Below are 24921 nucleotides of genomic sequence, written 5' to 3'. Positions count from 1 at the left end.
CAGTTAAACGTGAAAGTTTATTTTTTTTGAGATGTGACCCTTTATATAATTTATAGGACTTGGAAATTAGAAAAAACAGTGGCCCAGAAAAAGGATCAACAACCTTGTCAATAAATGCCCAGGACAGAATATTGATTTCTTGGAAATCTTTTTCATGAGTCTGTTTTTCAATAAACTGATGATAATGTTATACTGATAAAGATGTGTTTTTAAAACAGTCATTATTCAGTTATTAATGCTAAGATTAGTCAGAATGTATTTGAGCAGAGTGATAAATGTACACAACTGCTATGATTATTAACAACTGTATGATTTAGAAGTCACATTTTTAGATAAGGAAACTGTTCTGGAGTTAATTATCCAAGGTCCTAACAACAGGCAGGAGCATTAACAAGAGTAGAAATGTCACCTCGTGATCCCCAACCCAGTTCTTCCCACATATAATCTTCCCCGCCTTGCCTCCAGAACTGCATTCTCCCTTCCTTTTTCTAACCCAGGAGTCAGCAAACTCTTTCTATAAAGGGTCAGATGGTAAATGTTTTAGGCTCTGTGGGTAATACAGTTTTTTGGGGGAAACTGTATTTTTTGCAAAAGCAGCTATAGACAACATGCAAACGAATTTGTTCCAATAAAATTCATTTATAAAAGTAGGCATTACGCAGGATTGGGCTGAGAAGTGCAGTCTGCCAAGCCCCGCTCTAACCAAAAGATTATGAATGTTTCACCAATTTTCCTGATCGGGAAATTGAAGATTCTACAAAAGATGCCCTTTTCACAAATGTGGGAATATTACCCCTTTATGAAATTGAGGAGACAGACCAAATAAAAAATCAGGATCTGAAGGATCAGAATGGTTACCTAAGGATTTTAGAATAATTAAAAAACTTTTTCTACTTAATATGTTTTAGTCTCACTATATACAGATTAAGCCGGATGACAAGCTACTATACAACAGCATGTTAAAAAACATGTTTATTTTACACTATGTACAATCAGGAACATATTTAAAAGGACTGTCAATTAAAATAAATGAAGAACATAAATCACAATTTAGTTTGTTCTTTGTGTATATATTCACATTAAAATATAAAGAACATATAGCAAAAAAGAGCCAAAGTGTGCATTTTTCTAAAACTTGGTATATACATATTCCACTGGAAAAAAGCAATCAAAAATGACTTTAACCAAAACTAAGTTCCTGTGATGTGTAGTAACCATTATATTGTTTATATGAGGTAGTAACTAAATTATTTTGGCCAAGTGTTAATACTCTAAATCAAAAGAAACATGAAAATGATCATAAAATAAGGCCAACAAAAGTAAAAATCCCACTAGAAATTTGAACCACTTCGCTCTATGGAATGTTATAGTTCTTCAAAGTGATGATAAGAAATGTTTAGTGTGGACTCTTTGATAATGCTAACTTATACTTTGTGCATACTGTAATTCAGACAACTGCAGTGCTACGTCACGGTACCGCTATTCTGTGATTCAAAAATTTTTTCGAAGGTATTGTTTTTAAGCACAGACAAGCAATCTTACAGGATTCTGCTGAAATATAAAAAGATCAGTTACTACAACAGGGGGTTAATTGGTTTGTTTCACATAGAAAACAATCCAAATACATTTTAAAAAGATGCTGGGGAGCCAAATGCATATTGACGATGTCACAGCTTACTTTTGTGACTTAATACATCACATATCAATACTTTGTGCAAATATAAACACACCAGTGTACTTGCATTAAAATTAAAAACAAGATTATAAAATGATTACAGCCTCCATTGCAATTTTAAAAGTTACAAGATTTATCTTCATATTACTAAATTACATATAATAAAAATACAATAGTGTTAAATGTACGGTTTCATTGCCAGCATCCCATTTTGTAATATAGCCGCACCCAAGAATATACTAAAGGATTCTTAAAATATCAATCCCAATTGCATTTTCATCAACATTTACATCTGTACAGATAAGACACTTAACTTGTACATCTCATAAAATACATTATCTACATAAATTCTTAGTGTATGTCTTCAGCAATATGAAGTTTCACAGAAAAATACTGCCTATATGTACAAAGATTACATAACAGTGAATTAAGCACTTGTGTGGTTTCAATATGCTAAATATATCCATACCACTTAAAACAAAACATTTCCCCATCTTGTCTCATGCCACAATAAATTACAAGCAACTGAAGCCAGGTAACTGCAGCTTTTGTACAGCTTCGAGCATCCGTTAATGTTGCAGTGGTAGTGTTCTTTCTCTCTAGAGCTAACTGTCGAAGCACAGCATTTCTCAGTAACTGTTTTCATGACCCGCGAGGATGTATAAATTGCTATTTGCCGTGGGGTTATCGGTTGGCCTACTTTCCAAAACCACGACCCTAAAATAACAAACAAACAAAAAACATACAACAAAACAAAGTTATTCTTGAAAACTAATGTTAGCAGAAAATTCTTCCACTGCTTCTTCATTGTATGCCTCTAATAAATGCTCCTTATCTGATATGTGGGCCGAAACCATTTGCAAATCACTATGATTGAAGAGTCAGTTCCAGCTCTGGGAAGTACACCTTTGTTGCCCACCACCTCCCACCTCTAAGCCAGTGCTGTCCTAAGAGTCAGAGGGGTAAAACCTGTACTAGGAATAAGTTGGGGGAACTTAATTCTTATCATGAATTCTGAAAACAATCTGTAGTTCAAGAATCAGAAAGTAAATCAGAATAGAACTCCAAATCCTATTGGTACTAAAACTGAAAACTTTTCTGTTTGCTAGCATATGGTATCTCCTCTTTCTTGTCCTGTAAATCATACTTTAGATATTACGATTAATGCAAAAGTAGTACTGACAGATCTATACATTCTTGGTAACTGGAAGATCAGGCACATTCTCAAAGGTTTCATAACTTTCTGACCTGTGAATTCTTATATTATGAAAAATATAATGTTGAATATATTACTGTAGAAATTTCAATTCTCTCAAAAAAGAAACCAGTTTCATGTTGGATTTATAAAACATGTTTAGAACTATGTATTTAATACAACTCCTTTTCATACCTGTCAGATCCAAGCAGTCTGAAAATTCTCGTGCTATCTGAAATTTCTTGTGTTACCTGTTCAATTAAAATATCAATTTAATTTCTGAAATGAAAGGCATAAAATTTTACATGGACATTTAATTTATAACTCTATAGAAGAGAAGCATAAGTCCTAAGATGGAAATAGATCCCTGTATGACTGTTAACTTGTTAAATCAGCACGTAAGTGCATCCATTTGTTAGTCCAGGAAAAATTTGGCTAATTTTGAATTAATCATAAAACATGAGAGTAGTAAACCATTTGCTGGCATACAGACTGCAACGGAAAAAGTTAAAAGCAAAGCACCTAGTCCGTTTTATTTATCAGAAACCTCCTGTCAGTCATCTTAATGCTAATAGCAAGACTCTTGCAGTAGTAAGCCACTTAGGTCTGGTCCTTTCACTTAAAAGGCTGCAGTGTGGTATGATGGGACAAACTCATGATTCCAGTTTAAATCCCAGTTCTCCCACTTACTAGCTGTGACAATTGCACAAGGTATGTAATTTGTTGGAAACGGTTTTACCTTCTGCAAAATGGGATAGACAGTGTTTACTTTGCAGTGGTATCTTGCAGTATTCTTTTAAGTATTAATGGGTATAATGCCTAGCTAAGGAAATGCTCAGTAGATAACAATTCTCTTTCCCATTTCTTTCCAAGTCTCCTGAAATAATATTTTCTAATGGCATATGTCCTTAAAGAAGTCCTCAGTGTGACCATTCCCAGTTGGGGAGTTAAGACTAAGGCTACAGGAGAAAGAGAAACCCATTGTTTATTGCTTACTGAAAGCAAAACATTCCCAATTATAATGGCAGTAGCTTCTCCCCAAAATTTGGTAGGCTGAGAAAACAATTTGATTTTGAAACTGAAATTATTCTGGAAACAGCAGTCAGTGATTCTTGACTTCTTTTGTAACTTAGCACACCTGAAGGATACAACATGCTCACTTCAGCAGTAACGGTTCATCATCATGATCTTCAAAGTATTCAATATTTTGGGATTTGCCTACTTGAAGGACATAGCATTTTTGGAGAGGTTGTATTTAGTAAGGGCTGCTTATGTAGTGTGAAAAAGCCCCTCAGGTGATTGTTTGAGCAAACTATCTTTTTTAAACCATTCTCTTGTATCCTATGATGCCTTTCTTTCTCTGCCTGGTGTTTATTAGCTGTTGACTATTCTTATCTCCAGGCTCCATTCCCTCAGGTGATTAAAAAAAAAAAATCTTCCGGAGAGGTGAGCCCTCTTGCGGGAATTAATCCTAGAAACACACTGGTAGGGGACTTCCCTAGGCGGTCCAGTGGTTAAAGACTTCGCCTTCCAATGCAGGGGGTACAGGTTCGATCCCTGGCTGGGGAGCTAAGATCTCACATGCCTTGTGGCCAAAAAACCGAAACATAAAACGGAAGCAATGTTGTAACAAATTCAATAAAGACTTTAAAAGTGGTCCACATTAAAACAAAAAAAAATCTTAAAAAAAGAAACATACTGGCATCCACCTTTCTTGAATACTTACCATAGGCCAGGCATTGTGCCAAGCACATCACATACTTCCTTTTGTTTAATCTTAGCAACCCTATGAAATAAGTACTATGCTGTTATCCTCAATTCACAGATGAAAAAATACAGGCAAAGAGAAGTTAAGTGATATGTCAAGGTCACACAGTTACTGAACAGGAGAGTTGAGACTGAACCCGGGTGTCTCCTCAGGAACCCACGCTCATGATCATTCTGCTATACTGTTTACTGGTTAGAAGAAATGCTGATCTTAACTACCGACAGTTTAAAACACAAATGAGCTATTTTCTTGCTTGAGGCACCTAATGTTTTCCCTTCCCGCCAACGCTCAAGTAAAAGTTACTAATGAGACTGGCTTGGGGTTATTGAAAGAACTTAGGATGATTTTACTTGCCTGTAATATTCTAGGGGGAAAGTACCAAGTCTTGTTCATGCTTATAACCCCAGCACTTTCTGGCATAAATGATGAACTGAATTGAACACGGCATATGACTTGGAGTTCAATTATTCCTGGAGTTAAATTAAGGTAGGAAGGACTAAGGAGATAAGAATACCAGAAATAGGCAAGGTGGCTTCAAGAGAAATGTGGAACCCTTTACTTATCGTCTGCATTGGTCATTATTTCTGAAATACAAAATAGAAAAGGTGCTTCAAGACAGAGAGAGCCTCCATCAGTACTCTTGTTCCAGGTGACAGCCCGGGAAAGTTGAAAGAAAATCAGAGTTGGCTCACTGTTAGCAGTATTTAGGAAGTTCTTGTTCTGAATATAAGGGTGATTATCTGGAAGCACATAAAATATGCACTGAAACTGTTCGACTGAATGGACAGAGAGAGGTTGCTATAAAGTATGCGCCATTAATTTTATCACTAGATTGAATACAGAAAATATCAATAAAATTAGCAAATCAAGTATTCCTTGCATCAATCAGGAATTTTCCAAAGTTAAAGAATATTGTGTGATGTAGAATTTGATAATGCTTCATGACTACTTAATGGACATAATTTTTTAAAAGATTACTTACCTCATTAGATCTAAAACTTCTACCTTGCATTCCATGTTTCCAGAAAGCTAGCACACTGTCCTGCAGGCAAACTAGCAGGCAAGAACAGCTCAGTTACTGTTAATAGTACAAGAGTTCAACTGATAAGCATTATTTCATCCCTCTTTCTACCTTGCATAACAATATTTCAATTAATAACTAGTGTTAGTCATTCCATATTTATAATGGCATCTTTACCATACTGCCTAGAACTACACAGTATATACTATATAGCATAAATACTATACAGACCTTACTCATCTTTTTGATAAGAAAAAGAAAATTCACTGAAAATATTTTTTGCTATAGAAATTTTTGTTTTGATAAAATATTTCAAACACATAGAAAAATATGAGAATAGCCTAAAAACACATGTATCCACCATTTAACTCTCAAATGCTAACATTTTGCCATATTTGCTTTTTGTTTTAAATAAAAACGAATACAGCCAGCATCCCTATAAACTCCTACTCTAGTTGTAGTCTAACCTTTCCTTCCTCCCTGAGATAACCACTGTTATGTACTTGGTATTTGTTGTTCTCATGCATGTTTTTACTATTACAACACAACAAGTTCACATTATCAGTGTAAACTTTATATTGGATGTTTCCAACTTCCATACATTTAGTATGATGAACCAAATGATGTTTCTAATTTTTTTGTTACAAAAATGCTGCAATAAACATTCTTGTACCTCTTCTTAAATACATGTACAAAATTTTCTCTGGGGTAGACACCTAGAAATAGAATTACTGGGATACAGGCATATGTGCCTTCTAAAAATTCTAGTTTTGCTTTTTGTATTTACATATTTAACATATATTTTTGTGTGTATTCAGTGAGGAAAAAGTCTGATTTTGTTTCCTGCAGATAACCAATTGTACTAGCATCATTTGTTGAACAGGACCTCACTTCCCCACTGACATATGATGTAAATTTCCAATTACACGTAGGTCTATTTTTGAGCCTCTTCTATTTATCCCTGTGTTGATCCCACACTGTCTTAATCACTATGGATTTATAGTAAGTTTCAATATCAAGTAGGGCAAGTATTCATCAAAATGTATTTTACTGTTCTTGGCCTTTAGATTTTCCATATGAATTTTAAGATCAGCTTATCAAGTGGCAGAAAATACCTTACTGGGATTTTTATTGCAAATGCACTGAATGTGTGGATTAATTTGTGAAGAACTGACATCTTTCCCATATTCAGTGTTTCTATCCATGGACGTGGTGTAGTTAATTTGTTTAAATCTTCTTTTATGCTTTTAAACAATAATTTGGAATTTCCTAGATGATGGTCTTAAATATGTTTGATTACATGTCCTACTGGCATATCAGAAAGCTATCCATTTGTGTTACTCATATCTAGCAACTCTGAATTTTCTTATTGGTTCTAACAGTTTAGAGTTGTATATTCTAGTAGATATTCATACCATCAGCAAAAAAAGGACTTTTTACTTATATCTTTCTAATCCTCATAGTTCCCTTTTCATAGTCCAATGAGACTATGTTGAAATGTGATGATAGCAAACATCCTTATCTCATTCTCCAGCTTAATGGGAATTAGTTTAACCATTAAACACAATACTTTTAATAGGCTTTGCTAGATGAAGGACATTTCCTTCTACTCCTAATTTCTAAAAAGTTGTTTTTTTTAAAAAAAAATCATGAATGACAGATTTTACTGATGCTTTTTGTGCATCTACTGAAGAGTTACATAACTTTTCGCTTTTAATCTTTAATGTGCTATATTACATAAATAAATTTTCTGGTGTTGAACCATCTTTGCTTTTCTGAGGTAAAGTCTACTATTTGATGATATGGAATTCTATTTGCTAGTATTTTATACAGATTTTCCAAAATCTATTTTCATGAGATTGGGTAATTTTGTTTTCTGTATAATTTAACTGATTTTAGTATCAATAGTGTTAAACACTGATTTATTCTGCATTCCTTCTTTGTCTACAATCTGAAGCAGTCTGTAGAGCACAGGAACGATTCCTTCTTTCAACGGTGGATAAAAATCCCCTATAAAACCACGAGGCCTTATGTGGGGAGAGTCTTGATTAGTAGGCACCTCAAACCACAAGCCTGGCTCTGGTTCCCCATCTCCTGTGGGACACTGCTAGTCTTCTTTACCACTCAGGAGTGCATACTAGTTTGAGTTTCTGTTCTTTGTCTTCTTTATTGAGCTAGCTATGTGTTTTTAAATATGGATTCCATTTTAACATCTTGAGCAGATGTCCCTCAAAACTGACTTCTTATTATCATCAGTGTTTGCTTGTTGGGAGAGAGGCATTCTAACTGGGAGAAAGAATAAAAGTAGGACCAAGAATAAGCAAATGAACTATCTGCCCTTGGCCCTACCGTCCGCCAATGCATATACATGCAAGTATCTTTACTGATAAAGGACACCAGAAAAACTGTGTGTGGTCATTTCACCTTACTTTTCCTGAATGTAATCATTTTAGAATACTGATTGTGTAAGAAATCCGTTTTCAGAAAAAACTCATCAAGCAAAATGTAAAAACGGCAAGAAGGGAATTCCACATCCTTATGGATCTCTCTGATCAGGAGCTACAACAGCAAAAATACAATAGACCATACTGAGTACTAAATTTTAAAGTACTTATAGGGGAACTGTGCAGGAGTCTGGAGAAAATGGAAGTTCACAACTAGGTTATGAATAATGATATTTAATTATTTATTTTGAAAATGCCAAATCTGTAGGGAAAATAACATTAGTTACAGATTATGTCACGGTTGTTAAACTATTTTAGAGAATGTGTAAAAGCAAAGACTGATATTTACCTCATATTCATTACATCCTACAATTTAAAAGAATGAGCCCTTAGTAATATATTTTTATAATTTCAAATTATTATTAGACAAATTATTTTAAGCAGTTCATAATGCAATCAAACAAGAAACACAAAACTCTGGCTTACCTATTGATTCAATCTGGAAATCAAAGGTGAGTTCTGATGATAGTTTTCTGCTAGATTTTAATCTTCCTTGCAGATTTACTATTTTTATACAACCTAGAGAGAAAAAAAGTCACTCAGAAACTAAGATTAAAAAAACTCATTAAGATAAGATATTCATAAATAAAAACTTACAGTCCAAGCATACAAGAATGGTATCTCTCTCCAGCTGGGTTACATGAGTAACACTTGTCTGTGGGGTATCTACAACACAAAAAACTTGATAAAACTTACAGAAAACAGTAATAGTTAAAGGAGAGACATTAAAAAAAGAAGAATTCTGAACATCACTGAATTTGAAATGGATATATATTTTTAACTGTACATATGTAGTGGTTAAGCCAGGCGGCTTGGATTCAAAATTTGATGCAAGAGCTAAACTAAGTGAGTGCTTAATGGAGGGTTAGCTATTGTCATTACTCTTGGTGATGCCACTATTTTATTCATATGTGAAATTAGGAGTCTAATCTTCTATATTATGGCAATGATTAATTTCTGATTTTAAGCTTAGAAGGCCAGGGGCTGTGCTGTGTACATACTTCTCAATATTTGTTGAATGAATGAATCAGAGAGTCAAACAAATAACTTCAGGTCCAAATGAGTTAAGAAAACTGAAGTATTTTGAGAAGTATGAAGCACCCTAAAAATGCATAGAGGCCCTATTTTTATAATAATGATTTAAGAAAGTTTTCACAAACTGAAAATGTTTAAATGACATAGTTTTCCAGGAAGCAAAAAGTAGGATATCCCAAGCTTTGTATGAACATCAAAACTGAAACTGCTAAACTATAGGCCTTTGTTTCTGGAGAGTGGGTCTGATCCAAAGTCTAGCTTGCCTGTTTTCTACTTCCTACAGTATTTAGAATCTTAATAAATCCATGGATGGCTGTATTTCAGACCTTCACACGTATTTTAGACCTGGTACTTCTGTAACTAACCAGGGTTGGAAGGATATGGAATAGGCCTCCTGTACATCAGGTCAACGAGATCTTTGTGACTCTTACACACTTGGTGAAAATTAGTCAAGAAGCCAGTCTAGCATTACTAGATAGAAAGCCAGGAAAATGAGATTTACAAATTGCTTATAACAATTAGTTCCCGAACACTGGAATCATTTGGAGATCTGCTGACACCCAGCTGCTGGCCCCAGATATTCTTATTTAATCGAGGGTGTGTGTGACTTGAGGTATCAAGAGTGTTAAAAGCTTCTCAGGTGGATTCTAATGTGCAGTAGAGTTTAGGAAACCACTAGCTTATAATTTCAGCTGATACAAAATCCTAAACATACTTTCTGTCTCTTACTCTGTCTCATCATCTCAAAACCAGAGATGAATTATATTTGTCATGTTTAACTTCTAATAAAGGGATTTCATTATGGTAAGAGAAGTAATCAAAAGTTCCTGGGAAGGAAGGGACAAAATTCTTTTGTCAGGAAATGAGGCCCTTCGTTCAACAATTAGTAGAAAAGGATTTAAAATTAAAATGCTTGGGAGAACTAAGACAACTGAAATTCACTAAATAAAATATTAATCAACCAACAATCCCTTCTTGTTAAATAGGGAGGAAGAGATTAGAAAGCAGGAGTTCACCCCGTGTCTCAAAGGGAAGATGGGCCTAAGTTCTCTTTAACCCAGAACTTAGGGGCACCAAAGAGAAGCCACAATAATGTTGTCAAGGGCTGGCCATGTTTTCCTTCAGTAATGTGTCCTCAAAGGAAAGCTGTTTCAAGTCCCCTGGGATTCAGCAAGCCATGAAATTGTCTTTAGACTTTTGTGAACGTCTGTGATCATTTTTTTTCAATGCCAAAAAAACTCAGTCTCAATTCTTTTCCTTTTGTGAACACTCTTTCAGGCTTCCAACAAACTCCTGACTAATCAATATTTATTGGCAAATTGGTTCTTTAACATTTCCCTTAGTTGCCAAAGACTCTTAACAAAGGGCCTTTGCAAGATCTTTAAAAATAACCTTTGCCTAATGAAAGATATAGTAAATTTATTACTTAATAATTCATTAAAAATCACAAACCTGATTCTGTAAACCATGAAGAGGTAGAATTTGGATTGACTGTTTCAAATCGAACCACCTGGTTGAAGTCTCTCCCTTTACTGACACCAACACAAACTAAAGGGTACTCCTGTTCAGGAACGACCAGCATTTCAAACATTCTAAGTGGACACGGTATAGGAAAATCTATGTGCTAGAAAAAACCAAAATATATTAAACAAAGGAAAACAAAAGCAAAAAAAATTTCATGAGAACACTAATAAGAATTTTTAGTTTTATGAGAATATATAAAATAGTACTCTCTACTATAAAGATTGCTTCTTTGCACAGAAACTCAGGGTATGCAGAAAATCTAAATAAGAAAGTATCTTTATAAAGAATTTAGGTTAAGCACTGCAAAAAAATTTTAAGTTAAAAACCACACACTTTTAGCATATTGGGGTGAAACAGACTTACAAATCACCTGTCCAACCCTCTTTTTTCAGAGTTGGAAACTAAGACCCAGCAACTGGGTGGCTGGCCCAGGGTCCCCCCTGCCCCCCACCCTGTGTGGCAGAGTCTCCTCTCTCCTAATCCCAGGCTGCTTCAGTACTACTCCTCTGCCTTCTTAACCAGCTGAGCAAACATGGATGAGAAAACTGAAATGCTAATGAGCAAGAGACATTCCCCTTAGAAGTGTGGACAGAAAAAAAAAAACAACCACAAATAAGAGAAATTTAGCCCTGTATTTCAAGTGATTCTATTTAATAAATTAACTTAGTTAAAATGCAACCCACTTTAATTTTACATAAGTTTAAAATTATTTTTATTTTGCTACAAAGAGACTAAATTCACACTCTGAAAGTTTGGAAAAATAGAGGAAAACATTAACTTCATTAGTAATCAGGGAATAAAACCAAGATAACCATACACACCCGCCAGAAGAACGACAATAATAAGGGTTACTCAGAGAAGAGCAAACAAATGCTCCTAACGCTGATGGTGGGAGTATAAACTGGTGTGCCCACAATGGTTAATTACAATACCTATTAATGCCGAGATACACATCTCTTAGAACCCAGCAATAACACTCTTAGTTATACACGCTAGAGAACATGACTACATGCACCCACAGGAGACATGCAAAAATATGCACAAGCTGCATTGCTCAGAATAACAAAAACTGGAAGTAACCCAAATGCCTATCAATGGTAGAATGGATAAAATGATGACACATTCACACAATGGGAAATTAGACCACAGTGAAAACGAACAAACTATGGGTATATCCAACAACTACACAAATATAATGTTGCACAGAAGTGAGACCCAAATGAATGTATACTTTATGATTCTACTTGTATACAGTTGAAGTATCAGGTAAAATTAATGCTAATGTTTAGAAGTGCATGCTTACATGGTAAAAATGGAAAACAAGGCAGCTGTTTTGTAGGGGGTGCCACGGGGAGGTCTGAGGTGCTAGCAACGTTCTTCTTCACGATAAAAAGGTTTTTAAAAAATATATTGGTCTTAACACATATTTTATTAAGTCTACTCTTAATATATTTTATATTTTTGTTGCTCTTATAAATGGGCCGTGTTTCCATTATACTTCCCAAATGGCTATTGTTAGTATCTCTAAAAACTACTGAAACTGATTTATTTTTTTTATTTTTTTTTTTTTGCGGTACGCGGGGCTCTCACCGTTGGGGCCTCTCCAGCTGCGGAGCACAGGCTCCGGACGCGCAGGCCCAGCGGCCATGGCTCACGCGCCCAGCCGCTCCGCGGCATGTGGGATCCCCCCGGACCGGGGCACGAACCCGCGTCCCCTGCATCGGCAGGCGGACTCCCAACCACTGCGCCACCAGGGAAGCCCCCTGATTTATTTTTTACTCTGGTAACTCACTGTAAATTCTAAAGAAAATAAATGATAGAGAAAATAAACAGGTGAAATGGGGCTCCCATAACTACTAGTCTTAAAGTGTCAGAAGATGCAGTGTGGTCCTCATGGCTGGAACGTGAAGCTCTGTGCACACCTGTTGTTCCCACATTCTTCCTTCCCCGTGAATGCCCAAGTGCCCCCATCCCAGAGGTCTAGACACTCCTTCACGAATACTCTCCAAACACCCTCTCTGGGAGCATTCCCACCTGGGGATATGCTATGGATAAAATCTGTCCTATTTTTAATAAGGTAAAACATTTAAAAAAATTCTCTTTGAAATGTGGAAAGAGCAGTAAGACAGGAAGAAAACAAATGCTCCCGTAGTTTTTCCTCAGTAAATATGAAAACCAACACATTGTGAATACTTCTACTTAGCTTCCAACAATAACTAAACAATATGTATAAGTCATTAACAGAAGAGGATTCCCATATAACAGTTTAAAATCCAGCCGCTATTGGTGATGGTCCTTGAGGGCAGTGACTACATCTTACTCTTTATCTCTCTAGTTAAACAACACTCTGCCTGATTCGTAATAAGTACATGAATGTCTGCTTCAATTTATAATTTTTATTTATATTGAAAACGTAGTCTAGAGAAGCAAAAACTTACTCAGAAATCTCATGAGGAGGAAGTATATGGAAAGCATAAGAATGTTTTTGAACATATCTGGTAAGAGTCGTAGTATAGAAAACATCAAAAATACTAATTGAGATAATGCCAAACATAGAAACAAAATATACATATAGAAATCTCGAAGAAGAGACACAGAGAAAGAACTGGGTTAAGATGAAGGGAAATAAATAGGGGCATGTAGCTCAGGGAGTTTAAGTAAAGTGGGAAGAGCAAGAAGTCGTGAAGGAGGCCTGCAAGTAGAACTGTACTGTAAGTCTAACATCCTAGAATACTGGCAACAGGCCTCATCAGTCAGGGGCAAGCTCCCTGGTACCATCTACCTGGAAAAGAGAAGACATGGATGGATAATTTTTAAGCTTCCCATGTCTTCAAAGTATATTTTCTCTCTTGCATGCTCTTAATACATAAAATTCCTTTAACAGAGAAAAGGGTCTTTCATTACGTATTAGGATAAATAGTTTAACATATCAGGTAACACATAAAATTCATTCATACTAAGGTTTAATCAGACTATTAGTATCCATGAACAACTGATGTAATGAAACTGTTTTCATTCTGATAGAGGTTAGGAATGAAAGGAAAAGGAAGGACATACTAAAAGAGACTAAGGAGGAAGACAGGGAAGGAAAGGGCTATAGAAAAATAACTACATACACTTTACCACTCAATCTAGGATACGCCATGCTTTTTGTCAAACAGGCAAGAACAAAGAGGAACTGAGAACAAAACCATGTGGCCAGAAATGGGCTGGGTTCAGCAGCTCTGCTTCGGATAATTTATAAGGCTATTTTCCCTTTCAGTTTTTGGTTTAAAGAATTTTTGTTTCAGTGAATTTATTTGTGGAAATATTACCTCAATGGGTGGTAAATTCTTGAAACTCTTTTTTTCATTTCTTTAGCCCTAGTTAATTTTGAGGTTAATAAATAATGATGTGAAAATTAAAACTAGATTCCCCAGTCACTCATAAAATTTTAAATAACAGAAGCCCATACTTTAAACATCCTAACTCTATATTATATAATTGAGGAAGAATGCACTCCAATTATATTCCGATCCCAACTTCTATGGGGATATCAAATGCTCATGAAATAAGACTACTTAATCTATATAAAATAGTGAAGAAAATAGCTTAAAAAATTCATTTGGTATTTCCTTGGGGTGACTGAGCCAGCACTTCATACATCTTAAGTTAGTTTTTCCTCTAAATTTAACTTATAGCTAAATAATATTAAATGTTTTAAAAAATATTCATTAAAGGGACCTCCCTAGTGGTCCAGTGGTAAGACTCTGCACTTCCATTGCAGGGGGCATGGGTTAGATCCCTGGTCACGGAACTAAAATCCCACATGCAGCCCAGAGTGGCCAAAAAATTTTTTTTTTCCTTTAAAGGTTCTAGAGAAACTAAGGCACAAAACACCATCCATGGGAAGGACTGGGAAAATTAATACATAGGCATATATCCAAAACAAATAATTTCCCCTTCATTATGGTTATCCCTTGACTTTTTAAGGCCAAATGCCAACCTGCAGGTTGTCCCTCTGCTGTGATAGAGCAGGTCAACCAGAGAACATATTCAAACAATATTTCACTGCTCTCTTAGTACCTCCTGTTCTTGACATCAGACTGTGTATGTGATCCAGTATTTCCAGCTCCCATTGCCATATCCCTGAACTATTTATCTAGTCTCTTTCAAAACTTCTATCAGGCCAACTGAGTTTTTTATAATTGGGCAGATTTTCATCACTCTGCCATATAATCCAAAATTATTACATTAAATCTTGAGAATTAACTGGAAAAAAAAAGTTTCTGAAAGAACAGGAAAACTGACAAGCTTTTATACTAAAAATGACTTAGGTTGACATTCATGCTTACCTTAATTAACATAAATTTCTGCATTGGTTCAACCCATTCTAATAGAACAATGCTAGTTTGAAGTGCCCCACATAGGTATTTGTGGCCTGTGTAAGGATTTCTCACTGTCAAGGCAAAAAAGTATATGTAAGTTTTCTTATAATACAAAAAAGTCCTTACAGTAACAGTTGCATACTTCGAAAACAAACAACAAAAGTTGACTGCCAGTTCAATTTCTTAATTAGACTGCAGAGTGAAAAAGAAATGCTGTTTCAGGTAGTAGCAGGAAACTCCCTTATCATTTGTAGGATTTTTATTTGTATTCCCAAGTGAAAATGCTGGTCCTTATGGGGCCTGGGGGCGGGAAGAAGAACTTGAGGTCTTGTGGTAGCAGAGAGATTAGCAAGATCCTGAAGAAAGGGTCTAAGTAGGTTTGGGGAGAACTTCCCAAATTGATAGCTGCAGCACATGTAGGGGCAGGTGATTCAGGGTGCTTTTTGGTAGTCATGTTCAGAGGCAGTAATGCTTTGGGCCGCACTACATGAAGACATTAATCAAATCTCAAGATAACAGGTTTACAAATAATAAAACTGAATTGCCTCTGAGTTTTTTAAGGGAGGAAAGGAAACTGTTTTTGGTTTTCCCTAAATGCAAATCAACCAGCTAGTTGTTACGGGGGGGGTTGGGGAGGATTTTTGGCTAGTGGTGTGTGATCAGGGAGACTATAACCTTCACATCACAAGCATAACGTTTCATCTATTAAAGGTATGAGAATAAATAATAAGTATGCTGAGTGAGTAAATGTAGCCTCATAAGCCATTACAAAGCAAAGTGGTGAACGATCGGTAACAGGCTCCTTAGAGAACAGGATGTGATCAAGTACTGTAATAAAGTCATTCTCCATTTATCTAGTCAATAAATTATCTGCAAAACAACTACATGTGTAAGGTACTATATGAACATAGAATGACCAATATATGTATTTTATTTAAAAGGGAAAAATAAACTATTACTGGCAGAACGTCCTGGAGTAGTACTGTTTTACGCTAGATTTAAAAATGTGCCTCACAGCATCTTCTTACCCACTCTGCAAAGCAGGAGAGCTACATGATTTTGGACAGTTTACTTACCAACACAACACTTCTGACACCACTTGGTTTCAGGGATTTTTGCTGATACAGCAAATTTCCTAAATGGAAATGGAAATGGAAATGAATATATAATACATGTAGGCAAAGTTAGTATATGAAAATATAGTACTGTTACAGTTCAGTGGAGAAAAGATGAGTTGTTTAAAAACTGGTCCTGACATAACAGATCATCTATTAAAAATAAGAATAAATTGGATATCTTTCTCAACTCCCCCTAATCAATTCCAAATGGATTAAGGATTTAAATATGAAAAACAAACCTATAAAATATTTACATTTTAGAATACGACCTTGGGATTTCTTTTTTTTTTTTAAGTCTTTTTATTGAATTTGTTACAATATTGCTTCTGTTTTATGTTTTGTGTTTTTGGCCGCAAGGCATGTGCTCCCCGTGGGGAATGGAACCCACACCCCTTGCATTGGAAGGCAAAGTCTTAACCACTGGACCACCACGGAAGTCCTGGGATTTCTTTTAAAAATGCAAAAATAAATCATACAGGAAAATACTGATAAACTTAAATTGATATTTCTTTCACTGCTATATCCTTAGCACCTCAAACTATGAGTGGCATTCAATTTGTTGAATGAATTTGTTTAATACATTATTAACTTTGGTTTACCAAAAGACACCACTGAGAAAGTAAAAAGATGAGCCACAAACTGATGTAAGAATAGGTCTCTATTCTGACAAAACGATATCAAAAAGTTAATGCATTAACATTTATGTGCCTTACATTTTTTGGGGGCTCTTTACTTTTAAAGCTTGGAGGTCAGTTTCCATGCTGACAGGAATTTAGGATTATCAAGTTAGAAACCTGAATGGAGTCATACTTTAAGTAGGCAGAAAAATAACAGCACAAAGTGGCAGCTGGGAGAAAAAGAGGGGCACATAAACTGTACAGGAAGAAAGAAACTTCCTGACTAGTTATAGGAGCAATATCCCTAAGTCCAACTACAGATATTATAATACAAATGTAATAAATCAAGTTCATAATCATAACTAAGTCACCATGAAAAGATCCAGTTAAACTCAGTGTAATCTATTTTAAAGACAGAAAAGCTTACAGTGTATTTTAAAATGATTTTCATCCAAAAGTTAATCTTTTAAAAGTTTTTGTGCACGAAGGGGCAAATGTTAGCTATACTGTAAACTCAGCAATTAACAACAATAGATTTTCAAGGTACTTAAAAGTTAAGGTTCTACATTAGTTGCTTTACAACTAATATTGTAAAGGAAGAATGGTTACATTATAAAGTTTTTGTAAAATACAGTTTATACCAAACTCAAAAGATTTTTACTCAACAAATGAGGCCCAATATAATAATAACCAAAAAGAAGAAAGAACATAACTAAAAATCCCTGAAAGCAGAAAAGCAAAAATCTCGATTTCTAAGTAGTAATTATCTTCTAACAAAAATCTTCATTTAATAACTCACTTAAATTTTCTAAGTTTAGAAACTACTTGGAGAAAATTCATTTTATTCAGACTGACACAAATAAGTCAAAAACACTATATGTGACATAAAATTACCAGCAAATTACAGGAAAAAAAATAGTTTTAACCTTGTAGAAAAAAAATTAAAAACTCAGAAAGAAAATGCTTGATATAAGTAGAAAGTATAAAGCAGAAAATTTTAGAAGAATGTGATAAACACTTGTAAAAATACATTACTTCTTACAGTTTTTCATTACACGTGATTTCTACAAACCCGTGCTTTTTCAATTTCTGTAGTATATCTATTTTTTAGAATGAATTAACATATTATCTCTAAGGATGAAAACATAGTTAAATGTACAGTTACCTTGGCAGTATTCTGTCGGGGAGTTTGTGTGCTGGAATAGAAACGGGTAACTTTTGCATTTGTCTCGCATAATCAAAAAGCCCTGGTAAATTATGGGAATAAAGCTGAGAAGCTTTACCTGCAGAGAAAAATATATGTCATAAAAGCTGATAACATAAATAGGAGCAACTGTAAGGTATTTAAAAACTGAAAGACTTACCAGATATTGATAGTAAGCAATTGTTCATTACATACAACCATGTACACCTTCGGGGGAATAGCTGATTTAAAAAAAAAAAAAGCACAAAGTTTACAAAGGATAATAGATAATAGCAGTGTAAATATGTACATATTAACCATGTAGCTATCATATCATTAGGCCAGTTCTTAAAAAAGAAACTTATTTTTAATAGAAATTCATTTTATAAGGCAAGTAAAACAAGATGCTACACATACATATTTATATGGAAGAAAAATAAATTAGCAGTGTAATTTCATTATCTAAGTTCCAACATGACATGATTAGCTCCACTCTCCTTATGGTTAGGACTACATAATCCCAAACTACACAGGGAAAAGGACATTTTCAAACAATGTCTATTCCTTTATTTTGGTTCTGGGGTTTTAAATAATTAAGACTCTCCTGTGTACTTCCAAAAAACGGTCTTATCTAGGCATATGGACATGCATGGCTTTTGGAGCAGAAGAGAAAAAAGGATCACGGTGTAGTGAAACACAGGATGTGGAAATAGTAGGTATGGAGGAAAAAAAGGCCAAGAGAGAATATGATGAAAACTTATAAATCATAAAGGACATATATATGGAATTCATTACTGAAATCTAGCACATAAGAACTGGGAGACACCTCTCTGTAAGCTTTAAGGTGATTAGTATTTAGGGTAAAGAAGGGGATTTCATGAAACATATACTTTGAAGGAAAAAAAACAACTGCTCTCATTAACACATTTCATACGCATATCAGTGGTTCTCAAAGTGGTCATTGCACCAGCACCATCAGCATCACCCGGCATTGTTAGAAACGAGAAATGCAAATTCTTGGACCTCATCTCAGAGCTACTGAAGTAGAAGCTCTAAAGGTGGGTCCAGCAATCTACGGTTTAATCAGCCCTCCAGGTGATTCTGTTGCATATTGAAGTTTGAGAACCACTGATGAATGTAATTAAGCATTGTGATTTAACAAGTTTGGTTGCTGGGTTTGCCCTGCCAATTCCTACTAGGTTACTCCAAAACAGACTGGGATGAGGGTAGGGAACAGAAAGAAGGAAGAGACTAATGATGAAACATATCAAGGCCTCTAAGGACATTACGTTAAAAAAGCCTTTAAAAGTCAGAATGATGGTCTTAAATAATTAAAACAGAAGTAATAATAAAAGGGTGAGAAACAAAGTAAAATCTATTTTTAATAAAACCTGTTTCATTTATTTGCAAAATGTACCCACATAAACACCTAATGTCTCCAAGCAAGTAAAATGTGGCACTGCTATGTTTTTTTTTTTTTTTTTGGCTGTCCTGCGTGGCTTGTGAAATCTTAGTTCCCCCACCAGGGATTGAACCCATGCCCCCTGGGTTCAATGGATTCAATCCCATTGAATTGGAAGCGCAGAGCCCTAACCACTGGACTGCCAGGGAAGTTCTGCTATGTGGGTTTTTAAAAAAAAATATTTATGTATGTATGTATTTATTTAGTTGTGCCGGGTCTTAGTTGTGGCAGGCAGGCTCCTTAGTTGTGGCATGTGGGCTCCTTAGTTGCAGCAGCTGAGCTCCTTACTTGCAGCTCACCAACTCCTTAGTTGTGGCATGTGAACTCTTAGTTGAGGCATGCATGTGGGATCTAATTCCCTGACCAGGGATCGAACCTGGGTCCCCTGCATTGGGAGTGTGGAGTCTTATCCACTGCACCACCAGGGAAGTCCTCCCGCCAAGTGGTTTTTAATTTTAGAAAACTTGCCTATAACCATGCCTCAGACTGCAAGAACATAAACAACATTTCCTGGTTTATGCTCTCATAAAAGTTTCACAGAAGAATTGAGAATTCATTGGCTATACTGAGAAAATTAGGCAGATTAAAAAAAAGGGCAATGACTAATTCCAAGTCACATACCAGTACATGTTACCAAAGTAGCAAGAAACTGATTTTTATTTAATTCAGTGTTGAAGTGAGTTTATTTCCATAAAAATACATATTTACAAAGTACTACAAGTACCAAACCAAACAAATTTATCATGGAACTATATATTTGTAAATATAAGTGAGTTTATTTAATACAAGCATGTATAAAGTACCAGGGTAAGACACAAATTCCTTTGGTAATATAAACATAAGGACAATGGAAGAGTATTTATGCAAAGTTTTATTACGTGTTGGATTTCCACTTTGGATTTTCATTTTTAGCCACGTTTAATAAAACTCTAAAGCTTTTCTAGATTTCTAATGCCTACTTCTCTTAGCAAAATAGGCTCTGGATGAAATAATCAGTTTAGTAAAGCTGTATAGTGCTTAAGAAGAGTAGGTTCTGGGGACTTCCCTGGTGGCACAGTGGTTAAGAATCCACCTGCCAACGCAGAGGACACAGGTTCGAGCCCTGGTCCGAGAAGATCCCACATGCCGCGGAGCAGCTAAGCCTGTGAGCCACAACTACGGAGCCTGTGCTCTAGAGCCCACGAGCCACAACTACTGAGCCCATGCGCCACAACTACTGAAGCCTGCGCACCTAGAGCCCGTGCTCCACAACAAGAGAAGCCACCGCAATGAGAAGCCCGTGCAACGCAACGAAGAGTAGCCCCCGCTCGCTGCAACGAAAGAAAGTCCACGTGCAGCAACAAAGACCCAACACAGCCCAAAATAAATAAAATAAACAAATTTATTTAAAAAAAAAAAAGGAAGAGTAGGTTCTGTATTTTGCCTAGATTTAGACAGCTGCTTTCTCATTGACTCTGCGACCTTGGATAACTGACTTATTTCTGTGTGTCAGTGTTCTTATTTGTAAAATGGAGCTCCTATCCCAACACTGTTGCGGCGGTGAGTGAACACGATGTTCCTTGTAGGTGTAAGATGCTTAGAAGACTGGCGTACATTGAGCACTCCATAAATGCTAGCTATAAATAATAACAGCAGAAAAAGATTTGTAAATCAAGACCCTGTTCTGTGTCATTTTCTCACCTTTCAGCATCTTCCCCTATCTAGCTGACTCATGCCACCCAGTTTCTTTCCTTAGAGTACAGAGAAAATCAGCCTAATAATCAATTTCACAGGAAGATGGAAAAACTTAAGATCTCACACATACGTGTTCTCTACTCTTATAGGCTTCCTCTGGGAGGGAAAACATTCACCTTGATGGGCATGTTTAGCTCAGAAAATATTACCGTAATAATGTAATTTCAAATGCTAAAGCACCTAAGAAGGGGAGTTACTGCAGAGTGGGAATGGGGGGGGGGTTGAAGGTACCTTCACTTAACAGCCCTTTAAATTAGGTTGATAAATGCTTACCCCATGTAAACATGACATTGGTCTTGTTCCTTACAATTAATATTGTTACCAGTACTATGATTTTTAGGTATCTTATTATATCCAAAAAATTTTACCACTTTTGACTGTTATTTACTAATTATTATAAATAACAAGATCCTTTTCTTTTTTCCCTAGTTCATATGTGTTTTTCAGTCACTTCACTGTATACCTCCTTCCAGATTAAGATTTAGAGTAAGTATATCAGTTAAGGATCTTGTTAGAAAATCTGTTTAAAAAACGTTGTGATGGGCTTCCCTGGTGGCGCAGTGGTTGAGAGTCCGCCTGCCGATGCAGGGGACGCGGGTTCGTGCCCCGGTCCAGGAAAATCCCACATGCCGTGGAGCGGCTGCGCCCGTGAGCCATGGCTGCTGAGCCTGTGCGTCCGGAGCCTGTGCTCCGCAACGGGAGAGGCCACAACAGTGAGAGGCCCGCAAACCGCAAAAAAAAAAAAAAAAAAAAAAAAATGTTGTGATGAGAAAAGATGGAAATGTTTAGTTTTGAAGAAATTATCATTACTTACGGATTTTTCTATTTTATTTGTAATCGATTTATATTAATAATGGAGAATTAGTCATACATCTCACAGGCACCCAAAACTCAACGTTACCAAACTGAATGCATCATTATTCCCTTCAAACTGACCTCTCCTTCTGTATACCACATCCTGCCAAGTTGTACTGTCACTCATCCAGTCACTCAAGTTGGAAAACTGAAGTCAACCTAGACTTCTTCCATTCTTTTTTTTTTTTTTTTTTTTTTTTGCGGTACGTGGCCACTGTTGTGGCCTCTCCCGCTGTGGAGCACAGGCTTGGGACGCGCAGGCTCAGCGGCCATGGCCCACAGGCCCAGCCGCTCCGCAGCATGCGGGATCCTCCCGGACCAGGGCACGAACCCACGTCCCCTGCATCAGCAGGCGGACTCTCAACCACTGTGCCACCAGGGAAGCCCCAACCTAGACTTCTTAACCTCCTTGTTGAACTGGTCATTCAGTCTGGCCAATTCTAGCTCTTTAATTCTCTAAGTCCTGTGTTTCTCTATAGAAGTGATACAAGTGGGAGAGGCAGTATGGTGAAGTATTTAAGGACATGGACTCTGGAGCCAGCTCGCCTGGGTCCATATCCCAGTTCAGCCACTTAACAGCTGTGGGATCTCTGAAAAGCTACTTTCTGAGCCTCAGATTTCTCATCTGAAATGAGCATAATAACGGTATCTACTTCTAAGAGTCACTGTGAAGATTAATAGCATTTAAAAACAGTATCTGGCACGTAATAAGATTTATACAGGTATTGGCTATTAATACCATCATCATTATCATCATTTTTGTGGGTAGGTTGTTTAGCAGTTCTGGTCTCTGGGTACTAAATGCCAAAAGCTTCCTCTAAGTCATTGTGACAATCAAAAATGTCCCCATACAATTCCAAACCCCATTTTTCCCCCTCTGTCCTCTCCACTTCTGCTCTGACTAAACACTTCTTTACCGTTTAACTATAATCTCTAGTCTCACCTCTCACCACAATGCAAACAGATATTTCTAAAACACAGATCTGATCATCAGCATGTTACACAAAGCTCTGGGGTTTGGCACCCGCCTACCCATCCACCTTCATTTATTGTTACTATTCTACACTCATTCTGTACTCCAATCGAATTATCCATTCATAGTTCCCCATGCTTGCCATGCTCTTTCATGTTTATCCTCTAACCTTCTACTCATCATCATTTATGGTCCATCTTAAACGTCTCTCTCCTTCTCATCTCCCCACAGGAGGTGCTAGCGATACCCACCTCTGTGGCTTATACTTTGTACTCACTCCTACTGTGACATCTAACTCGAAGTGTGTTGCAGTTATTGGTTTACATGTTTGTTTCATCTATTAGATCATGAGCTACTTAAAGGTGAGGACTAATCTTGTGTGTCTTTAGCACCTGGTGAATAAAATATGCTCTAGGAAGGTTTTACGAACAAAAGAGGCAACAAATCATAGCACTGCAACATTTCTTGTTTAGTGTCTGTGTACAATAACTTAAGAATTAAAAAAAAAAGGAAAAATACAAAATAACATACCTGTTCCATTGATGTTTCATGAAGTTCATTGAGATTCAAGGTATAAATCCCTTCTTCAGCACCAAATATCAAGTACTGATCTGAAATGACAAAGGTAATCCACTGATTTTGATATATAAAATACTCTTTAAAAGAATTTATATAATCTAAAATTAAGTATATATGTATTAATATATGAAAAAAGAATTACTGTGGTCTGTAAGTAGTATTTATTTTAATGCAAATAAGTAGTTAGAAACTCTAGCTCAAGGAATTGAGTAATATGCAAATATTAGCCTCAAAGCAGTGAAGAAAATTTTATGAAAAGAGGTTTTGAAGAATGGCATGCTAGGACTCCTCACTCATCAGAGGGTGCTAAGGACTGGCAGAGAATCTGCAGCAACTTTTCTAAATTCCCTCTTGGAGGGGATCACGTGCAACTGACATACAGAATGCAAATCAAGACCAGCTGATACAGACGCAAAGTATTTTTGCAGATGGGCTATTATTATAAACATGACATCAGAAAAACCAAGATCTGACTACAGCCTATTTAAAAAGTTAACTAAAACTGGGACGCTTGCTAGGGTACTCAATATCTTCTAGAAGATATTAGAAGTTTGGCCATGGTTCTGTTTGATCAGTTTTTATGATAATATAAAACAGCAGGTGAAGAACTTCTCCAGGCTAAACTGAAGTATCCTGAGAACAACTTAGAATGCCAAGAACATTCCTATAATGCACAGTATTTAGGATTAGTACTGGGAGATTAAAGGCATAAGCTTTGTGGTCAGACAGTACTGAACTGGGATCAAACTGCAGCTCTACTACCGATTGGCTGTGAAACAATGAACCTCTCTCTTTTTTTTTTTTTTTTTTTTTTTGTGGTGCGCGGGCCTCTTACTGCCGTGGCCTCTCCCATTGCAGAGCACAGGCTTCGGACGCGCAGGCTCAGCAGCCATGGCTCACGGGCCCAGCTGCTCCGCGGCATGTGGGACCTTCCCAGACCAGGGCACGAACACGTGTCCCCTGCATCGGCAGGCGGACTCTCAGCCACTGTACCACCAGGGAAGCCCAATGAACCTCTCTTGAGTGTCATTTCCTTCACCTGTGAAATAAAAGTACCTACAGCTTGGATTTTTGAAAGATTTAGTAAGAATACCTCTGTGTGTGTGTGTGAGTGAGAGAGAGACAGAGAAAGAGAGAGAGAGAAGGAGAGACCATACGTTTGTACATATCTCTACGTGTATCTTTATAAAGACAGATGGCACAGAGTATATGGTTTCAGTATATCGATATGGTGACTACAGAGTGAAATTTTAATACCATGTGTCACCTCAAACACTGCTAATAACATAGAGAAACATATTTACCTTAAAA

The 24921-nt window shown here is 36.4% G+C and overlaps 1 protein-coding gene across 4 annotated transcripts in view; it reads right to left on the bottom strand.

Moving 5' to 3' along the window:
- Positions 1-785: 785 nt before the first annotated feature.
- MAP4K3 (mitogen-activated protein kinase kinase kinase kinase 3) overlaps positions 786-24921 on the bottom strand; it is a 189891-nt gene continuing 165755 nt past the window's right edge. For all 4 annotated transcript variants that reach the window (XM_079940535.1, XM_079940536.1, XM_079940537.1 and 1 more), the window contains 11 exons: positions 23563-23642; positions 18189-18249; positions 17990-18107; positions 16166-16224; positions 15057-15160; positions 10651-10822; positions 8761-8829; positions 8590-8682; positions 5621-5691; positions 3066-3121; positions 786-2392 (listed from right to left, as the gene is read on the bottom strand). In XM_079940535.1, the coding sequence (XP_079796661.1) occupies positions 2305-2392; positions 3066-3121; positions 5621-5691; positions 8590-8682; positions 8761-8829; positions 10651-10822; positions 15057-15160; positions 16166-16224; positions 17990-18107; positions 18189-18249; positions 23563-23642 (971 nt within the window). In that variant the 3' untranslated portion in view covers positions 786-2304. The remainder of the gene's footprint in view (positions 2393-3065; positions 3122-5620; positions 5692-8589; positions 8683-8760; positions 8830-10650; positions 10823-15056; positions 15161-16165; positions 16225-17989; positions 18108-18188; positions 18250-23562; positions 23643-24921) is intronic.

Source organism: Stenella coeruleoalba (genome assembly GCF_951394435.1).
Source record: "Stenella coeruleoalba genome assembly, chromosome: 13".
In the NCBI taxonomy this organism is placed as follows: domain Eukaryota; kingdom Metazoa; phylum Chordata; class Mammalia; order Artiodactyla; family Delphinidae; genus Stenella; species Stenella coeruleoalba.
Note: the sequence above shows the minus strand (reverse complement) of the source record. Positions and strands in the feature narration are given on the sequence as shown.